Source organism: Perca flavescens, chromosome 17 (assembly GCF_004354835.1).
Source record: "Perca flavescens isolate YP-PL-M2 chromosome 17, PFLA_1.0, whole genome shotgun sequence".
NCBI lineage: Eukaryota > Metazoa > Chordata > Actinopteri > Perciformes > Percidae > Perca > Perca flavescens.
In genome coordinates, this window is record NC_041347.1 from 14660208 (window position 1) to 14678787 (window position 18580).

At 40.2% G+C, this 18580-nt stretch overlaps 1 protein-coding gene across 4 annotated transcripts in view; it reads right to left on the bottom strand.

Moving 5' to 3' along the window:
• The window catches only part of LOC114571718 (neurexin-1a), a 264301-nt gene that overhangs the window by 134672 nt on the left and 111049 nt on the right, over positions 1-18580 (bottom strand). For 2 of the 4 annotated variants that reach the window (XM_028602856.1, XM_028602859.1), the window contains 6 exons: positions 16395-16598; positions 14005-14031; positions 5824-5946; positions 4628-5009; positions 3143-3333; positions 2229-2402 (listed from right to left, as the gene is read on the bottom strand). In XM_028602856.1, coding sequence (XP_028458657.1) covers positions 2229-2402; positions 3143-3333; positions 4628-5009; positions 5824-5946; positions 14005-14031; positions 16395-16598 — 1101 coding nt within the window. The remainder of the gene's footprint in view (positions 1-2228; positions 2403-3142; positions 3334-4627; positions 5010-5823; positions 5947-14004; positions 14032-16394; positions 16599-18580) is intronic. The other 2 variants (XM_028602857.1, XM_028602858.1) reach the window with 1 other exon arrangement.

Here is an 18580-nt window from a genome sequence, read left to right on the forward strand (position 1 = left end):
TTGATATACTTGTGACTCCACTGCTTACAAAGTCTTTCATTATTAGCATAATGTGTCCAATGTTTCACAAATGTAATAGGGCCTAATGACACTTGACTTGGCTCTGGAGTCAAGTAATCAATGATACAACAGATGCTTAATGGCATACTTACACATCTGTCTAGTGAATATAAGAATTTTAAATAAATAAGACAGACACACTTTTTTATGAGGAGAACCCATTTTTGCAATGATTTCCGAAGTATATGTAAGGCATGAAGCAGAGAATAATTTAATTTAATTTTAAATGTATGGTAATTCAAAATTCAGTAACAATATGTATATGTAGTTATATTGCTATTTATTTGCATCTGAGTTGGCTTAAATTACTGGCCACTGGTGCTGTTTGTTTTGCATCATACTTTAAACTGTTAAATCCTAAAAGACTGAAGCCAGCTGCTCGATATAGATCCTACTCACAATGTGGTGATATAGTGCCAGAGACTATAACAGGAATATGACATTGGTAAACATGGGACGTATAACCAGGATTCATTTCATGTAAAACATGCAGAGGGAAACAGTGTTATTAAGACTATTATACCTAGACTAGCCATGCAAAAGTATTTTTTATAATGCATTAAAATAAATGTCAACAAAAAAAATAAATCACATAACCACGGCAAAAGCCAAAGTTATGTCCAATAAAGACAACACACAATATGTGAGTGCAAATCAAAATGTGAACCGCGTAGACACTGATACAAGATGGTATTGATACTTGTATTCCTTTGGGACTGAAGCCCATTCAATATGGCAGGTGGATGAATTCAAATTAGGTAGATATCTTGTTCAGGGAGTGAAAAGTGTGAAGGTAGAGACTGTGGAGAGGAGGGGTGAGGGGGGTGAGGGGGGGGAGCAGAGGTATTTCAGATGCAAAGGGAGAAAGGACATCAGACTCTGTGTCAAACAGACAAAGCTATCTACCTTGCAAGTCAGCTTTCATCAATGCAACTTTTGTCAGCAAATAATAGGAAAGGAAAAGGCAAAGTATACCAGCTGTTAGTAAAGCACCAAGACGTCAGAGATGGAGTAACAGAAACACAGACTGTTGAAGCAGGAGAAACAGTGTGAGCAATGAGGCCGATGTCTGTTCTCAGAAAGAGCCAGAGGGGGGAAATTGTATTGTATAATGGAGACCAGATTAAGCCAAACTGTGATGGCCACTACTCGCAATATAAAGAAAAAACATGCATTTGTAAAGTCTTTATTAGCAGATAGGATTTGTCCATTATGTTCAGTAAAATATATAGAAAACTGCATATTTCCTCCCATGCATATTCGGAAATGGACCCTGCTGTAGTGAAATACTGCAACTATATGCTACCTTCTGACTCCTTCAGTACAATTCAATAAATATGTTATCATAGAAGCCTTTTTCCATTGAGAGCGATCGTTGATACTGTATGGCACAAAACGAAAACAGTAAGTTTGACAGACCCGAACAGGGCGCTGAATTTGATTACACTCGTAATGTTGGAACATGAAAAGATCAGAAGTTGCGTACTCAATAGGAAAAAGAGTGGATGAATTGTGAAATTAAACTAAGTGAGTGAGGTTGAAAAATAAATCAAATATTGTCTCTGGATGTGGTGCACACATTAGACTGGGCAAATGATATTCATGCATGCAACAAAGGCTTCATACATAATTCAAAAGGATTGCTTCTGGCAAACTCTCAGATCCAGCAAGCATGCATAGAGCAAAACAGAATGGGGATAAAATGGGAAATAACACTGGCAGTACAAATATGGCAGCGAGAATAATCAGATTATGGCTAAGTGAAACAGAAATTATTGCCTGTGGAGGAGTGTCAGAGCTTGATGCATTCTAACAGAATACTAACACACTTTTTGGATGTTAAATGATGTGCCACAGGTTGGCAGTATGGGTGTGCTTCACAGTGTGTGTGTCCTTGTTGGACGAGAATGACAGAACTTGAGCAGCAATACAGCGCTGCATGGTGTCGCAATTACCCTTTAGGATAGGTTCGTGATAATGAGGGGGAACCAGAGTAATTCAGAGATGATACCAGTAAAATCACATTTAAATGTCTCTTTTTAAGCATTGATCAATAATCAAACCAATCATATCCAAACCTGAGCTTCAGTTAGAACAGGTAGTAAACTCCACAGACAAGAAAAGTTTGAAAGTAGCATATTACCAACAATAGAGTTTTCCTTACTCACCTTCACATCCTCTCTCTATCTGTCCCACGCAGTCCAGAGCATCTGACATCAAGTCTGGGAGCCGCCCGTTCAGATCCACTGATGCCAGGCAGCCTTGAAAACCCTCCTTGGCATGCACCAGTTTGGGCAGCTCCTTGAACATCTCCTTAGCCACACCACCAATATAAAGGTTACCTGTGCAGAAATATGACAACACTGACCCCTAGTGGAAACCAAACATTGTACCAAGCTTAGCATAACATGTAAAGTAACAAGCATTTAAATGTAAAATTAAAAGCACTTTAGATAGCATTGTAAATGGGATCGCTGACTAAAGACCAAAAACATCTAATTAATGATAGGAGTTGTTTGATTAAGTATTTTATCAATGTGAAAGAGGAGGTTAATTATCAGTCAATCAAAACCTTTCTAATTTTGTGAAATTATATTTCATTGTACAATGATACAGTATTTTTTGTTCATGTCCAAGCCAGAAATTTGTCAGCCGCTTTGTACCATTTCATGAACAAGTTTTAATAACAATAATTACAACATTCTTCAAGGTAGCACACTAATTATGCTAAATATCCTTTTAGTTAGTGTGTTTTTATCTTTTTTTTGTCTTAACTGATAATTCTTTCAAACAACTTTCATAAAATGTTGGTTTGCTAAACACAAATGGTCTTTCCTCCCTGCTCCACACATAGTGTGTAGTGTTGTCTACTCAAAAGAAGGGATTTATTTTCTCAAAGATACCTCGGTGGCGGTAATGAGTGAGGGCCAAGCATTGCCTTTTCCCTCCACCCCTGCAGAGTTTATCCTGCTGGTGCAACCTTTTAATCACAAGCCTGCTTCTCTCACCTCTAGGCTACTGCTGCCCCAATTTAATGAAATGTAAAAATAAAAATGTATATAAATTCACTATGCCTACGCACCCTTCAGGTCCAGGTTTTTGGCTCCTGTGGTCGTCTGTGTGGTGATCTTGGTATCAATCTTGACAGTGTGGAGGTTGTTGGCGTCCCTGGAGATTACGACATTGTGCCAGTGGTTGTCGTTCAGGGGCTTGTTTGAGTTGCCTTTGATCAAGTGGGCTCCATTTCCCAGGTCGGACACATAGTGCAGGTAACTGGAACCAGATATTTAACAACATGAGTGGATGTAACCATGGATGGGAGAGGAAGCACATGAAAGCATGGCATCATAAAAAAGGTTTGTAGGTGTTTCCAAAATCCAAAAATATGCAAACATTTATTCAAGTCCAGTTTATTTACAGAGTTTTTGCTCACATATTTGTCATCAAGTGCTTAACAGACAAAATGCATTAGATTATAACAAGAACAATAAAATCAAGCAGTAGAACCATTAGAAAAGTGTAATAAACCTCTGAAAACTGGAGCAAGAGTGTGCATGTTTGTTGCTGTGTGCCTGTGCTTTCAAATATGCAGACATGACAGTATCAGAAAGTGCAGCTGTCTAAAAAGGAGCTAATTAATTGGCAGGTTGCAGCATAAACAAAAGGTTGTAGGCTGTGCTGAACAAATTGGTCTTAAATTCTTTGGTTAAAGGCAATTTATGATTTACGTGCTCATTTTTATTAAAATGTATGACTTTAATGTTTAGCACATTAAATAATTCCATAACTTAAGGCATTACTTAAAAGAAGGTCATTTTATAGCTGCATTTGAGCAATAAGAAATGCACCCTTGTAGTTGATTCCTTTTTATGTTGGGTATTTGTTGGGCCGTTGTGAAGATTAAAAAGAACAGTAATAGCCGACAGCTCTTTCAGTAAATATGCTGGCATAGAGGTGATAAGAAAAGAATTTGAATACCCATAGTAATGACATAAAGGCTGTCAAAATTATATTCTGTTTAGAAACTGTCTCATACTAAGAGCTGCATTATTAAAATCATAATCCATTAATTTGGAGATTCTTACATAAATAACCATATTGCTACACTAATATAAAACTAATTCAACACAGTGTCGCCGGTCTTTACACCTGGTGGCAGGTATCTGCCCTACAAATGAAGTGATGTGTGTGCGATGAGCAGAGCTGTGTAGTTACTCTGGCATGAGCAGCTACCTCATATGAACCAAAAACAAGAGAGCCACCCACGCCAAATCAAACTTAATTTATGAATTCCCCTAAAGAGTACTGGCAACATTGTTGTTTGACAAGTTATCTCACAGCAAGACTGAGCAAAACACTACAGCGCGATAACTCCTGCACCACAAATGCATTGATTTAAGAAGGAACAAAATATATTGTGATTTGCCACTTTACAGTCTAAAAAAAAGTCCAGTTAAAGCCCAGATAAAGAACTTGGAGATGTAACAAAAATAAAAGTGACTACACCTACTGAAATATATGAACATATATGAAATAATAGTTGGTCAAAGTTTGTGCATCCACTTACCCTTTGACCAGCTCCACCACGATGAAGTCATTTCCATCCCCACTGTTAAACAGGATGAGGCCATCGGAGGAGGTGGTTTTAAACTGAAAGAAAAGGTGCATGGAGTAGTAGGCCTGTAAAGTAGTGAGGGTCACATAGCTGGAGCGCGACTTGAAGGTGACCGGGTCAGCAATGATGTTCTTGAAGCCAATCATGGCTTTGAGCTCACAGTAATCAATGTCACCATTTTTACAGAGGTCTATGTAGGCCATGCCATTGAAGGAGAGGCTCTGGAGGTGGCCAATGAAGTTGGACGGCACCATGGACATGAAGCGCTTCTCTGTCACAATGCCCGTCTCAATGTTATGGAACTCCAGTTGGGTGTGGTCACCTGCCATTTGACCTTTGATCAGCAGAGGGAGGGAGGGAGAGGAGATGTTATTGGGGGTATACAACAATTGAAGAAACTATGATTTACAACTGAAGGCTCAACTGCAAATCCTCTACATAATGAAAACAGAACCATACAACGTTAAAGAAATCTAATAATTCCGGAAAGAAATTACATTTAATTTAAGCTGTGTAAGCATAATGCGAGACGCAAATCTCAAAACAAAAGTGTTGTCTTTAAGTTTTGTTTTCTGAGTAAATTGTGAATTTGTCATAGATCATGCAGTTTTCTTGAGGATGTACATTGGGCAATACAGTGTTGCAATATGTTCTACAGGACAGTACACACTGTATGTCTAAACACCTTTTTCCAACTGCTTCAGGTAAACAAGTCCCACAGTCAATCTATCTATATAGTTTTGATATAATATGAACAATTCAATTAACTTATTTGTACCATTCCACCACAATGACCAAATTCAGCACAGTGTGGCGTATTATTGAATTTTGCAGCCATCTTTTATTTATCATTTATCTAAAACCATTCTGTTAAACATTTTTTTGATGATTTTCAAACAGCAACACAAATGGATATTTTGTCCAAAATGGATATGAGAGCATCACTAATGCACTCCTTCAGAAAGACAAATGAATGAAGGCTCCCCGCAAATGAGCAAAACATCGAACCTGCCACACCAGTACAAAATAATACATTACTAGAGCTTGTGTCTTACCTAGAATCTGAGAGCCCAAACAAATGTTACAGCTAGTTTAAGTTTAGAGGAGAAAATTAGGATTCTGTCAGAGGAACAGAGGATGAGAAGTACCTTCCACAGGCTGCAGATCATCTACCGTCAGTTTCAAACTCTTGCCTCTCCTGAACACACGTACTGTGTGCCATTCATTATCGTTCAGATTCTGACCCGCAAAAATAGTCTCTGGACCTTTGCCTGCAGGACAGTCCAAACAGCGGTTAACACACATACATGCATGCAAATCACACACATTAAAGACATAGATAGAAAGGGGGAGATTGAAAGGAGGACAGACTGGATGAGTTAAGTAGTTTGACAGTGACAGAAAAAAAGGTAAACATAGTTAATGGTCCATAAAAACATCATTCTGACTTGCATTTGCTGTACTGATCGCACCATTAGATAGGGCATTACATTTCTGAATTTTCACTGAATACCATTTTCTCAAACCAAGAGGAGGGAGGTGGAAATTATGATGTCACATTACGGTTATTACCAACAATATTTACACTAACTGTTTTGCTTTAAATGTATAGTGTCTAAAGACATAAGGCATAATTGGTTATTTCATTAGGTCTCTTATTTCTTTTAACATTTCTCCTTTCCTATGATGCCACTTGGTGGCAGCATGTAACTACCAAAAGGCCACGACGGAGCAAGGCACTAAACAACTGAACATCACTCTCCATCTTGTTTACCCACGACAGTGCGACCCAGTATTTGAGTTCTCTCATGTCCACCACATGACATGAAATAGTGATATAGAAATAAATACTTGCATAACGGGAGCAGTGCCCATGGTGGTGAAAAGAACCCCTTAAAAACAAAACAGGCCATTGTCCCTGGAATTCCAGTTATTTAAAAAAAATAAAAAATATAACAGGAAATACAGAATGTGATTTTTATCAGCACCCTTGAAAATAAATGGGTGTTTTGGAAAAGGAGCAGGTAGCTTCTCTTGTCAGTAACACTATAGAAACAACACACATTCTATTATTAAGTTTATTGCACGCTCGTAAAATCCATAAATAATAAAAAATGACCATTCAACTGTTTAACATTTAACTAACAACAATACTTCACATCACAGAACCATTCCTTCACTGAGTCCTGAAACCAGCATATTAACATTGAATAAAGTGTGTCACAGCTAGCGGGGAGCAATGGAGATGTCACACAGAATCACAGTGCCAAAAACCTCAAATAGAGATAATCTAATTAAGAATCACAGATAATCGGAGTGACTGCACTAAATCTCTGTGATCTCATGAGCAGAAAAAAAAAAATCTTTCAGAAGATACACTTCTGCATTTGGAAATCCAACATTGGTCCAATTGGGGGAAAAACATTATTTTTTTCACGCAGCCTCTGTCTTAGAGCATCTTTGAATTGCCATATTGCTCTGATGTTCCCCTGCTGGGCAAAAATAACCAAACAGGCCAATGAAGACAGTATTAAAATCCCCAGGCTCGGCATTCCTTGCCCACTGTGGGGAGTATTTGAGATGGGTGTCATCTTCATTCCCCTGCACCCATTAATGGCTATTTATTTCCTTCTTTCCTGCAAACTTCAAAGCCCCAGTGCACTGTGTATGCAAATATGAGGGTGCCAAAGTACTGGGACACACTCAATCTCTGAGGCACAGTTCTGCTTTGTAAGCACTAAACACCGGGGCAGGATTGAAACCAGATGACTGGCAAGGGATTAAAGAGGAGAGATATGAAATAATGGGATGGAGATGGACTTGAAAGCATGCTTGGTCTTTGCCTTCCATCATCCTGTCCTTGTTGCTCTCCAAGGAGGAAAGAAAGGAAAGGGGAAAACAGGTCAATCGTATTAAGGAGCACATTCCTGCACAACTTTCACTACTGTAGGGCCTAGGTTTATGCCTGTAGTGCAGTCTGGACCAAACTGCCAGCTGCAGGCTGGACATTAAGGTCCTTTAGTCCAGTGTCTGCCGCGTCTAGCCCTCTCTTGGCCCTCACTGAGGGTGATCTATCTGCAGTGATGGATCTACAGTGATCTCTCCCTGCCTCATTGACTTCAGACCCAAGGGGCGAGTGGAGAAGTGTGGCACAGGGCAGCATGAGAAGATGTGATTATCCAGTCAATCAGCTCTGGCTGGCTGGATGACAGGCCAGATTCTGGCGCAGCACTGTGACTCACCCAGGTGGAGGAACCCAGCGGCAGGCCGCTACTGCTGGATTACCGTCAACACAGACAGACATTAAAGCCAGAGAACAACACAAGAAAAGCTTTAGCAGGCTACACTGCTAGCAGACCTGCTTGTCCAATCAATGCCTTGCTAACTGAAACACCATTGTTGAAGCATGCAGAGGTTAAATAGTGTTGTTCAAACAATTAATGATCAATACCGTTTCTGGCAATTTGCGTTTACATTTATTTGTTCTATAAACTGAGACGGCTCGTTACTGAACACGTTGAAAGGTTGTTTTGAACACGGCTCAATCTAACTGACGGGTGGCTGTGGTTCAGAGGTAGAGTGGGTCACCTCTCAACCACAAGATTGGTCGTTCCTCCGGCCACATGTCAAAGTGTCCCTGAGCAAGACACTGAACCCCAAGCTGCTCGCTGGATGCTATATGTAGCTGCCTACTGCTCCTAATACCTAAGAAATGGGTTAAATTGCACAGATTTCACTACATTGTACTGTGGGATTGCATGTGGCCATTAGTAAAAGGTTTTCTTCTTTCTTCTAACTGCCATCACACTACTCAGATTAGAGTTGTTTTTTTGTACAATAATGGCATGATGGTGTCATGTTAACTACCTGCTGCCTTGACAGGAAAGTCCTTTAGCATGCTGGAACTTTGGGGGATGTTAGCTTTTAATTTAAAGTTTGTTACAAGGACCACTGAGCCAACATGTTAGCCTCTTTATCAAACTAATTACATGTAGCCTCGTTATCAAAATAATGCGGTGCAACCATAAAGAACATCGTCATAATTGCTCATTAATTTCAAGCACATTTCAAGCACACTGGGTACTCAAGATTATACTGGTGCAGAAAGGTACAGAAATATAGTATGATAGATATAGATATAGGAAATTATTAAATATATTTTTGAAGTTTGAATGTATGAAAGGAACCTTGACTATATTGACTGAAAGTCTTCCATATATTCACACTTTCAGTCAATATATTCAATCCAATCCAATCCAATTTTATTTATAGAGCGCATTTCACAGATAAGAAACCAACAAAGCGCTTTACAAGGTACACACAAACATACATTGGGTAAAGAAAATACAGCATGACATGAGGAGAGACGAGGAGAAAAAGGCAACTGACAGACTATGCCCCCACTAGGAGCACAGTGTGGGAACAGGAAAAAAAACACCTCAGCAACAATATAAGCACATAACCAATACAAGGGCACACAAGACACGCAATGGGTGAGGGGAGTCTTGGGGGGCATGGGGGAGGGGGGGTGTTGGGGTGCAGGTAGTCCAGCACAGGCAAGCAGACATCTGGTCCTGCAGCCAAACAAAGGCGCTGGTCACAGACCCGCCCGCCTCACTGGGGGTAGAAGCAGTGAAGGCGCTGGATTGGGGGTGGGGGGTGATTGCATATCTGTATATATGTAAGAGTTTGTGTGTATGTAGGCCTGAGTAGTCAAGCTACGTCTGGCCCCCGTAATCTGGTTTTCTCAGTGCGCACAATTGTCATTGCGGTACACAGCCGGTTGCCATGGAGTCAGCCTTGAAACAGGACCCAGTCCGAGTCAACAATCAACAGGTGTCTGTGGGAATCGGGTAGGGAACGCAAGAGTGTGCCTCGCTGCAGTGCTCCAGGGGGAGGTGATGAACACAGGCCTCGGCCAAGGCCAGTGCTGGTTCAGGGAGCCGAAAAAGATAAGATTGGAATTTGTTTTGTCTTAGGGCCAGGAGCCGCAGTTAGTCACTCTCGACTTCTCTGAAATGTCCCCTCTGGTCTCCGTATCGATCAAATTTCCTTGCCAAAACCGTGAGTTTCCCCAAGATGTTGTCCAGCCTATCCAGAGCTGACAGTCTCTCCAAGATGGTATCCAATTTTTGGCCCATGGTGTGTGGCTCATGGTGGTCAAAGTCACAATTTGAGTTCCGACAGCTCTGCCCACAGCTTCAACCATGACGGGCAGCCTGGTATTTTGCTCGGTTCCCGTCTTCTTCTTAATTTCTCGATAAACCAGGGCAGTGCCTGAGCCAATCAGCAGAAGACCTGTTATCATGGTTCCGAATAGGTAGATATCTTCAATGTCCTCCACGGAAAGAACCGCCAGACACACGACCCGCCACCTCTCCCATGCGTCCATCGTGTAGCCAGCTGCGAACGTTCCGGCAGGGCAGTCAGGTTCCCCCGAACCCGAGCTTCTCGTCGAGAAGATGGTGTCAATTGCGCTGAGAGACCACTTGATCAAATCCATAATTCGTAGTTTAGGAGCAGTGCCGAGAGAGAGACTCTAGAAGTACACAGAGACAAAGACTAGACGAGAGAGCAAAGCAGGGTAGGCAATGGGAGGAGAGGGAGAAAATGTGACCGCCTTCACAGAGAGCCAAACGAGAACAAGGTTCATTCAATATATTCAAACTTCAAATATATACAATAATTTCCTAAATGGCATGCCATTATTTATATATATATTATATATATATATATATATATATCCATCCATCCATCCATCTTCGTCCGCTTATCTGGTATCGTCTCGCGGGGGTTGCAGCTCCAGCAGGGGACCCCAAACTTCCCTTTCCCGAGCAACATTAACCAGCTCCGACTGGGGGATCCCGAGGCGTTCCCAGGCCAGGTTGGAGATATAATCCCTCCACCTAGTCCTGGGTCTTCCCCGAGGCCTCCTCCCAGCTGGACGTGCCTGGAACACCTCCCTAGGGAGGCGCCCAGGGGGCATCCTTACCAGATGCCCGAACCACCTCAACTGGCTCCTTTCGACGCGAAGGAGCAGCAGCTCTACTCCGAGCTCCTCACGGATGACTGAGCTTCTCACCCTATCTCTAAGGGAGACGCCATATATATATATATATATATATATATATATATATATATATATATATATATATATATACATATATTTATTTATTTATTTATTTTATTTTTTATTTCAGCCATTGCTTGTAAGATGGGTTACATTACAAATAGTTACATCAGAAAGATATTGCTTTATCACCCCATTCATTTTTTTAAAGTCCCTAATCAAGATTTCTGATGTTGTGAGGGGGATATGTTTTTATCTTCAGGTTGACTCATCTACAGTATAATTGTTCCCTAAATAACAGAAAGAATTTGTTGCCAAAGATTAGGAATTAAGAAAGCCTATTTTACCTTTCCAAGCATTACAGTAAGGTGAGCACCATTAAACTGTATTACACCAAAGGCTGGGAGAACACTTGGCTGCGAGAGGCTGGAAAGGTTTCTTTATAGCATAGCCAAGCTGAAATCTCTAATGTACTATAATTGGATAGAGGGTTTTTAGTGTTCAGTCTTTAATCAGACAACACTTTGATTACTCTTCTAAATGTATACACTGGCAAGAGTTGAGCATTTAGCTATACACTGAAATATAATGAACATGTTAAAGAGGTTGCAATAAAATGTTATCAATCATGAAAACAGTGGTCCTTAAATAATAACCACAGATTTGTGCAAGGAGAAAGATCGAGCAAAATGCAATTTGAATGAATATATACATTATAAGTGCTCAGTAATAATAGCATTAGATGTAATTCTTCGGCTTTGCAGGCAGCAGTTATGTACACATCTCACCTCCTATGCATCCTCTCCTTGAATCAACCTCTCATCTATCTTTTCTAACATGCACGCAGGTGTAATATCCATGTAAAAGGATCTCCCGCAGCTCTTTCACACTAAATAAGTCAAAAACAAAAGAATGGAAAAGATCAATTATGAGAGAAAAACTGCCTTGAGATGTTGCCGGAGGTCATGGGGAGAATAATTACATCAAGTTGCCCTCATCACTGCATCATGGCTTAACTGTGAATTGTGATTATCCTGCAGTTCAAGTTAATGAATAATAGAAGACCAGAATGTCAAAAAAATAAGCCAATCTGTCACAAGATATTTTTAGTTTGTTGTCACTCAGTGCCTGTTAACAGTGTTTAAGTCGAAGTGGCAGTGTTTTCTTCAGACAGCTCTGGGCAGCCCCAGGGAGCCTAGGTCTCTAATTGACAGTGATGTGCTCTTTAAAATCGGTGCTGAAATTTTTCATCCACCGAGCTGACCGGAGCTGCAGCGCCTGACAAGACACATTAATTAACACAGAAAAAAAGAGGACAAAAATAAAAACCTAGAAAAAATGAATTAAACGCCAACTATTCATAAGTGGAAATGCACTGGCTTAGCACAGTTCTTTTCAAGAACTTCAATTAAACATTTTCTTATGACACAATTAGGTCTGGATCTATTGAAGAAAGGCCTGCTTTTTCCTTCTTTTTCCCTCTATTTTACTTAAACATTAGCTTTCACTTTAGCATGATATTAAATGTTGATGGAATCAAAATATTTTCTCTTTGAATTATAAGTAGTTATGTGTGGAAACATTCTAATTCTGGAAATGTGACAATATGGCACAGTGTCATCTCTAAGACTATTATTTTTATGGAAACTAAAGGAACTGCACTAAGAAAACAAACAGAATTCATACAAATATAAATGTTAGCATACAATTACTTAAATGCACAAAAAAAGGCCAGTGCTGTATGGTAATTTTTAATTTTGCATTCGTCCCACAGCCTATGTGAAATCATCTAGCCTATTAACACACACTGCTTTACACTATACAGTTTGATGCTAGTTACCAAAGCCACAATTTACCTTCCACGAGTTCTACATCTATTTTCAGTTCAGTATCTATTTTAGCTAAACAATGCATACAACTAAATGGAATCGGAACATATTAGTGGGAAAAAGGGAAGAACTAAAAATAGAAATAAAGTAATCAGTCAAATGTTTGGTAAATATTAGTATAACAAGTACTGGAGTCCATGTATTCACAGATTATTCATTCACACTATCCTCATGAACCAAGAATGACCTTTTAAAGCATTAGAGGGAGGAATGAGAGCTTAGAGCTTTTTTATTTGCATACACAAACAAGGGATGCAATCCAAGATGCATGAACAATGCTATTTAGCATTTAGAAAGGTGCTAAGAAGGGCTGGCTCACAGAAGCACGTCTAGAGATCACATCATGTGTTACTGTGTGGAGGCGTTTGTTGTGCAAGTATCCGCTTCTCATCAGGCAATGACCTTCAAAACACTTTACACACAAAGACCTAACACTCTGGTTTTCAGAGAGAACAGTGTGTCCTTATACAGTATGTGACACTGGCACACTATTATAGAGCTTACACTGTCTGATTTCTATTGGTATTTACTGATACTGAAAGTGTTCTCTGTCACTTCAGCATCATTCAACAGTTAGAAGGCTCACATATTATGAATACAGAGAAGTAATTATTAATTCATCACTGTTCCTGAATAATAAATGTCAGGGATATTTACCTCCCAAAATATTGAAATGTAACCTCTTTGTTCACACACACACAAATCCCACAACAAGATCTATTCTCTCTCCCTGCCTCTTCATCCCTTTCTTTTTGCTCTGTGAGGCAGGTTAATGAGAATAATAAAATCACACTCTGTATTTCCTCTGTGCCTTGAATGGCCTCATCAATTTACAACTGGCGTGAAAGTAGAAAAAAAAAGAAAAAGAATTGCGAGGGGGAGACAGGGAAATCGTGCATGTCTAAAATACCTGCACTTTCAAAGCATGCGTTTTATATCAGCCTGGAATTCATGAGTGAAAAGGTTTGTTAATTAGAAACAACTCAGGGTGCAGAAAAGCAGCTGACTGCCATATCTGGCTTTGTCATTAATTCAAGCCTCCTCCCCACCTCCTCCCCACTGCTCATCATTCTCCAGCTGACAGCTGACACAACACCTCCAGGCATTTCTTATGCACCCGTAGCTCTTGGACTCAATATGATAAAATGTAATATCTACATCAATATAAGGTGCAAGTCAGATATATTTCAGTGCACTGATTGAATTCCCATTGCCTTAACTTTAGGATATTTAAATGTCAGGATCATATAATGGCTGCAGAGTAGACATTTTAAACATTTAAACACTTCAAGAGAATAAAGCATGAATGTACAGAAACAGTAAGAGTTAGAGAAGAAGAAGAAGAAGAAGAAATGTGAACAGTAACTTACTGGAGGTACAGTTAATCCTGATACAATCTAGATGGGGAAGAATAGATGAGAGATAAATTCATCTTTCAACGTTACAGCTGCAGACATCATTAAAGCATACAGTCCACCCCTCTGGGGACACACACACGGACACTGTCCGTCCTCTGATGCTCTCACCCGTGGCCCCGAGCTGCAGTGAGCTTGTAAAAGCTCTGCAGTGTAGTTGTGCCAGAGAAGCCCAACATGGTTTACAGGAATACGTGCTCCAGCAATGTAGAACCGAAAATCATGAGAGCTGAGGTTAAGTTATTTATTTTTCCATGTAGCCAAACAAAATGTTTTACATGTTGCATGCTGGGAGATTACGGTTATAGGATATGATCTTCAATACAGTATGAGAGCATCAGATTTTGGTCAGGGTCAAACAGGGCCAGGAGGAGGCTATTCCATTTTATTCTACTTTTATACCTCACTACATTTTAATGAGGCACAAATTTTACTTTTTAATCCACTACATTAATATGACTGCTATAGTTAGTTGTTGGCGTGCTGATTCTCTTTTTACATAAAAAGAAAACATACGGCCATTATTAAATATGGTGCTACAGTATAGATTTATGTAGTTAAGTAGGTGAAACTAGCTCCACCGACCAGCATTAAAATGCTGCTCACATGTTAATGCCTCAGTGATAATCATCACTCTAACACTCTAAAAGTAGGGGGCATTCTGCACATTTTAATGAGTCCTTTAACTTTTGATACTTTAAATTGATTAACATTTTGAAGGCAAAACGTTTACTTTCTCTACACTGTTGTATTGCTATTTTTACTCAAGTAAAGGATCTGAAAACTTTTCACCAATGCCCAACAGTATATACAGTAGGTAGAATTTAGCTCTACCTCGACCAGGTGTGTCATTGGAATGCTACTACTATTTAATGTATTAGTAATGATCCATAATAAATTCTATCTCATATGCAAATCTGTTGAAAACAAATTTAAATGGACTTGCAATGAGTATTTTATAGGTGGTATTGTTACCTCTACTTAAAGTAAACTATCAGAATACTTCTTCCATCAGTGAAGACTAGTAGAGGCAGCACTGCTAACTGCTATTATTTTATTTTGCTTGTAACAAATTGTCTTGATCCTACCACAACAGCTCTCGCACAAATCCATACTGACTGACACTATTTCTGTATCTTTTCTTTTACCTCTCCGTTTCCTGAGGCTAAGCTCATGTCGTGCTCTAAGAAAGGTGACCCAGATCGAACTCCCTCCACTCCATTCCATTTGGCCCTGCCTGTCGTGTGTTGTCAACCACAGCAGAAAAGTGGTCGCAAACAGCCAGAGACCAACACTAGCCTACCCTTACAGTGAATGCTCTGCTATTTGAAGGAGGGACCGGGGGAGACAGGCTTCAAGCGCTGATGGCCAGGGACAAACTCCAAAACTCTAAAATGTGTCAAAGATAATTCAAAAGAAAACAGAACATGGTGACCTGTTTTCATCAGAGGGCATGTTTTTGTAGTCGCAATGATCTGACTTGTCAGCCCTGTCAGTGTGTGGCGCTGTTGTCTTTCGTGGTGGGACACATGCTTCCTTGTGGTTGACAGCAGACACAGACTGTCTACTTTGTATGCACCGCTAAACAGCACCGCTTATATATATATATATATATATATATATATATATATATATATATATATATATATATATATATATAAATGGGCTCCCCATTTATGTTTAGCCAGTGGAAAAAAAGAAATAGATGGCTATCATTTGTGTGGCATTGCTCTGTTTGAGATATATCAAACTTTTCACAGGCATCATTGGATTCTTTCCTGAGCAAATAAGCACACATACTCACACAGAGTCTTTCATTTTGTCCCCAATTTTCTTTTTGTTGTAGGCTGGGGGGGTTATTTACGTGCAATCAGGTGCATAGGTGAACAAATGATTGCAGGGCATTGGTTGGCCATAATTCACAACTAAGGGCTGCATCATATTAAGTAACCAATATGAGAGGAGTTCTGATATTACTCATCATCATCAGAGGAATTATTAGCTCCCTCATATGAATGATAACAGGATGATTTTAAAAGAAACAACAGGAAAGAATACAGCAGTATGTGCGCTGCAAGAGCAATTCCCTTTAGAGCAGTATGGATGTTGATCAGAGGTTAGCTGATGGAGTGGGCAGCGAGCATTCTCTGCTGGGCAACGGCAGCTGTGTGTTCAACTGGCAGTGAGCGGAGAGCCGCAGACTTTTGGCATTGAAAGTCTTTACACCTTCTCCCTCTATTCAAAACATGTATATGGTGTAGGCGTGTATGTGAGAGAGAGAGAGTGAGGGTGTGTATATGACACATGACGTTGCTGCTGCAGTCGGTGTATGTCCGAGGCGTTACCTAAATTGACTGTCAGTCGGACGCGGCCGCTCTCCAGCTCGAGACGCAGGGTGTCAGCAGACTCCCTAGACGTGGTGGCTATTAGGATGCCAAAGGCTCGCTGGGAGCGGAAGCGCAGAGACACATCTTCGGCTTCTGTGTGCATCACCACTGGCAGCTGGACCTTCATAAACTTACTGCCGTCGTAGCTGAGGATGGTCGCCTCTGGAGAGAGAGAGAATAAGGAGAAAAACAAGATGAGTGATCGGTAAAATGGAGTATAGCAGTTTTAAGTCAAACCAATGATTGGGCCTGTCAGTTCAGCTTTTAATGATGTCCTGTTTGTGTATATAATTTATTGTTGTGACTTTTAATCTTGATCAAAGACATATATCAAGGGTGGAGATAATTAATATATACTCAAATACAGCTCTGTGATTTGGAGGTCACCACACACACAGTGAGAAAGCCTGTTATGTGTCTGTTGGACAAATGCACCCATATACCTCTACTGCAATACTAGCTTTGCAGTGAACAAGCCTAGCAGCCTGCACTGACTTGTCATCCAGCATTCAGTTACATAGAGGACTGAATAAAGCATGAAGTTGACAAACACAGGGACTATAGGCTTCCAGGAGTGTCTCCGGGTGTGTTTTCTTACAGGTTTGTTAGAGAAGACTGTCTCACTGATATAGTCATTACATCCCAAGGAATTCTAACTGCAGACAAATCCAACTAGGCTACTAAAATTACAAAATGCAATACAAAACCAATAGCTCGATTCAAAACTCACTTAGCAAGTATCTCCTAAATGGAATGTATACAAATATGTCATGCAAGAGCAGTGTGCATTACACCGTGTACTACAGCTGACAGCTACCTACACTCCCTTCAAAGTCTGAGTCTTGTCTTCTCTGTGCCAATTTAGGTGGTGGTGGCCTCCATCATAGACAGAGTATGTAGAAGAAAAAAAACACATCATGACAAACAAAAATCTTACTACAGTATATGTATAGGTAAGTCCATCAATACAAAGTAACCAAGTTAATGTTTTACTAGAGAACAAGTGGCAGCCTTGCATCCACATTTTTTTTATCTGCAATTTAATAGTGACAAACTACAAAAGGACAAATTGATATTGACGGTGGAAAAAAAACCAAACGGCGAGAGCATTGTAATAGTCTGTGGACCTTGAATATGGAGCTTCTGCTCAGGGTGACTGCATTTACTCAAAGCATTAGGCAGCCGTCTGGAGAAATGCAGGGGAGATTGTTTAACGCTGGCAGGGGGTTGTAACAGCATTTCCGGTAGTGTAACTAAACCCTAACCCAATAACAAAGCCATTACTGCAACTGCAGTGCTGAGACAGATAGAAGACAAGTTGGAGGGACGGGAGATGGAGAGTGGTGGGAGCGATAGGGTACCAATGTACATACACCTCCTCATCACCACTTCCTCGTCACACAGAGCCAATGTCACATCCATCCCCTGGGATGACTCCGTCACATTCCTCACCCAAATCCAATTTCTCCATGCCCTCCTGGGGTATGCAGCAGATGACAGGGGCGTGTGACAAACGAGTTTTCGCTGCTAAACTGTCTGCTTCCTGCCAGGGAGCTAAAGCAAAGAGCTGCTTTTAGACACTGTAAGCAGATGCCAGGAAAAATGGAGGAAGCTCCTAATACTTAAAAAAAATTGTCACAGCAATATTTAAAAATCATTGTCACATTGTCAGTTCAGTAGCTGGAGTGTTTGACTTATTCTCGGTATGTAACTATGCTATACAAGGTGAGACGAAAGTAATGTGATGTACCATTTGCAACATCTTGTATAAATAAAGAACATTTGACTCATATGAATAATCCAGATTTTTTTTCAGACCGAATAATCAAATTAATTAAAAAGTAAATATTGCATTTCATTCAAGATGTCGTCTCTGCTGAAATTTATATAGGAGGTTGTCTAAAATGTCACAAATAAGCAAAGTCTAGATAGATATGAAAGTATGGAGAACAAGGATGGGCATGATTACTCGACGATCGATTGTTATCGATTAAACTAATACTGGTTGCGTTGCGTAGTGTGAGTCTTGAAGCAATGAAATTAATTTCACAGTGTAGCAGCAATTAAACATTTTACCACCTGGGGGCAATATTTGACTCCATACTCAGTTACCTGGCTGCGAGTTTCCGTTTTGATTTCAAAAG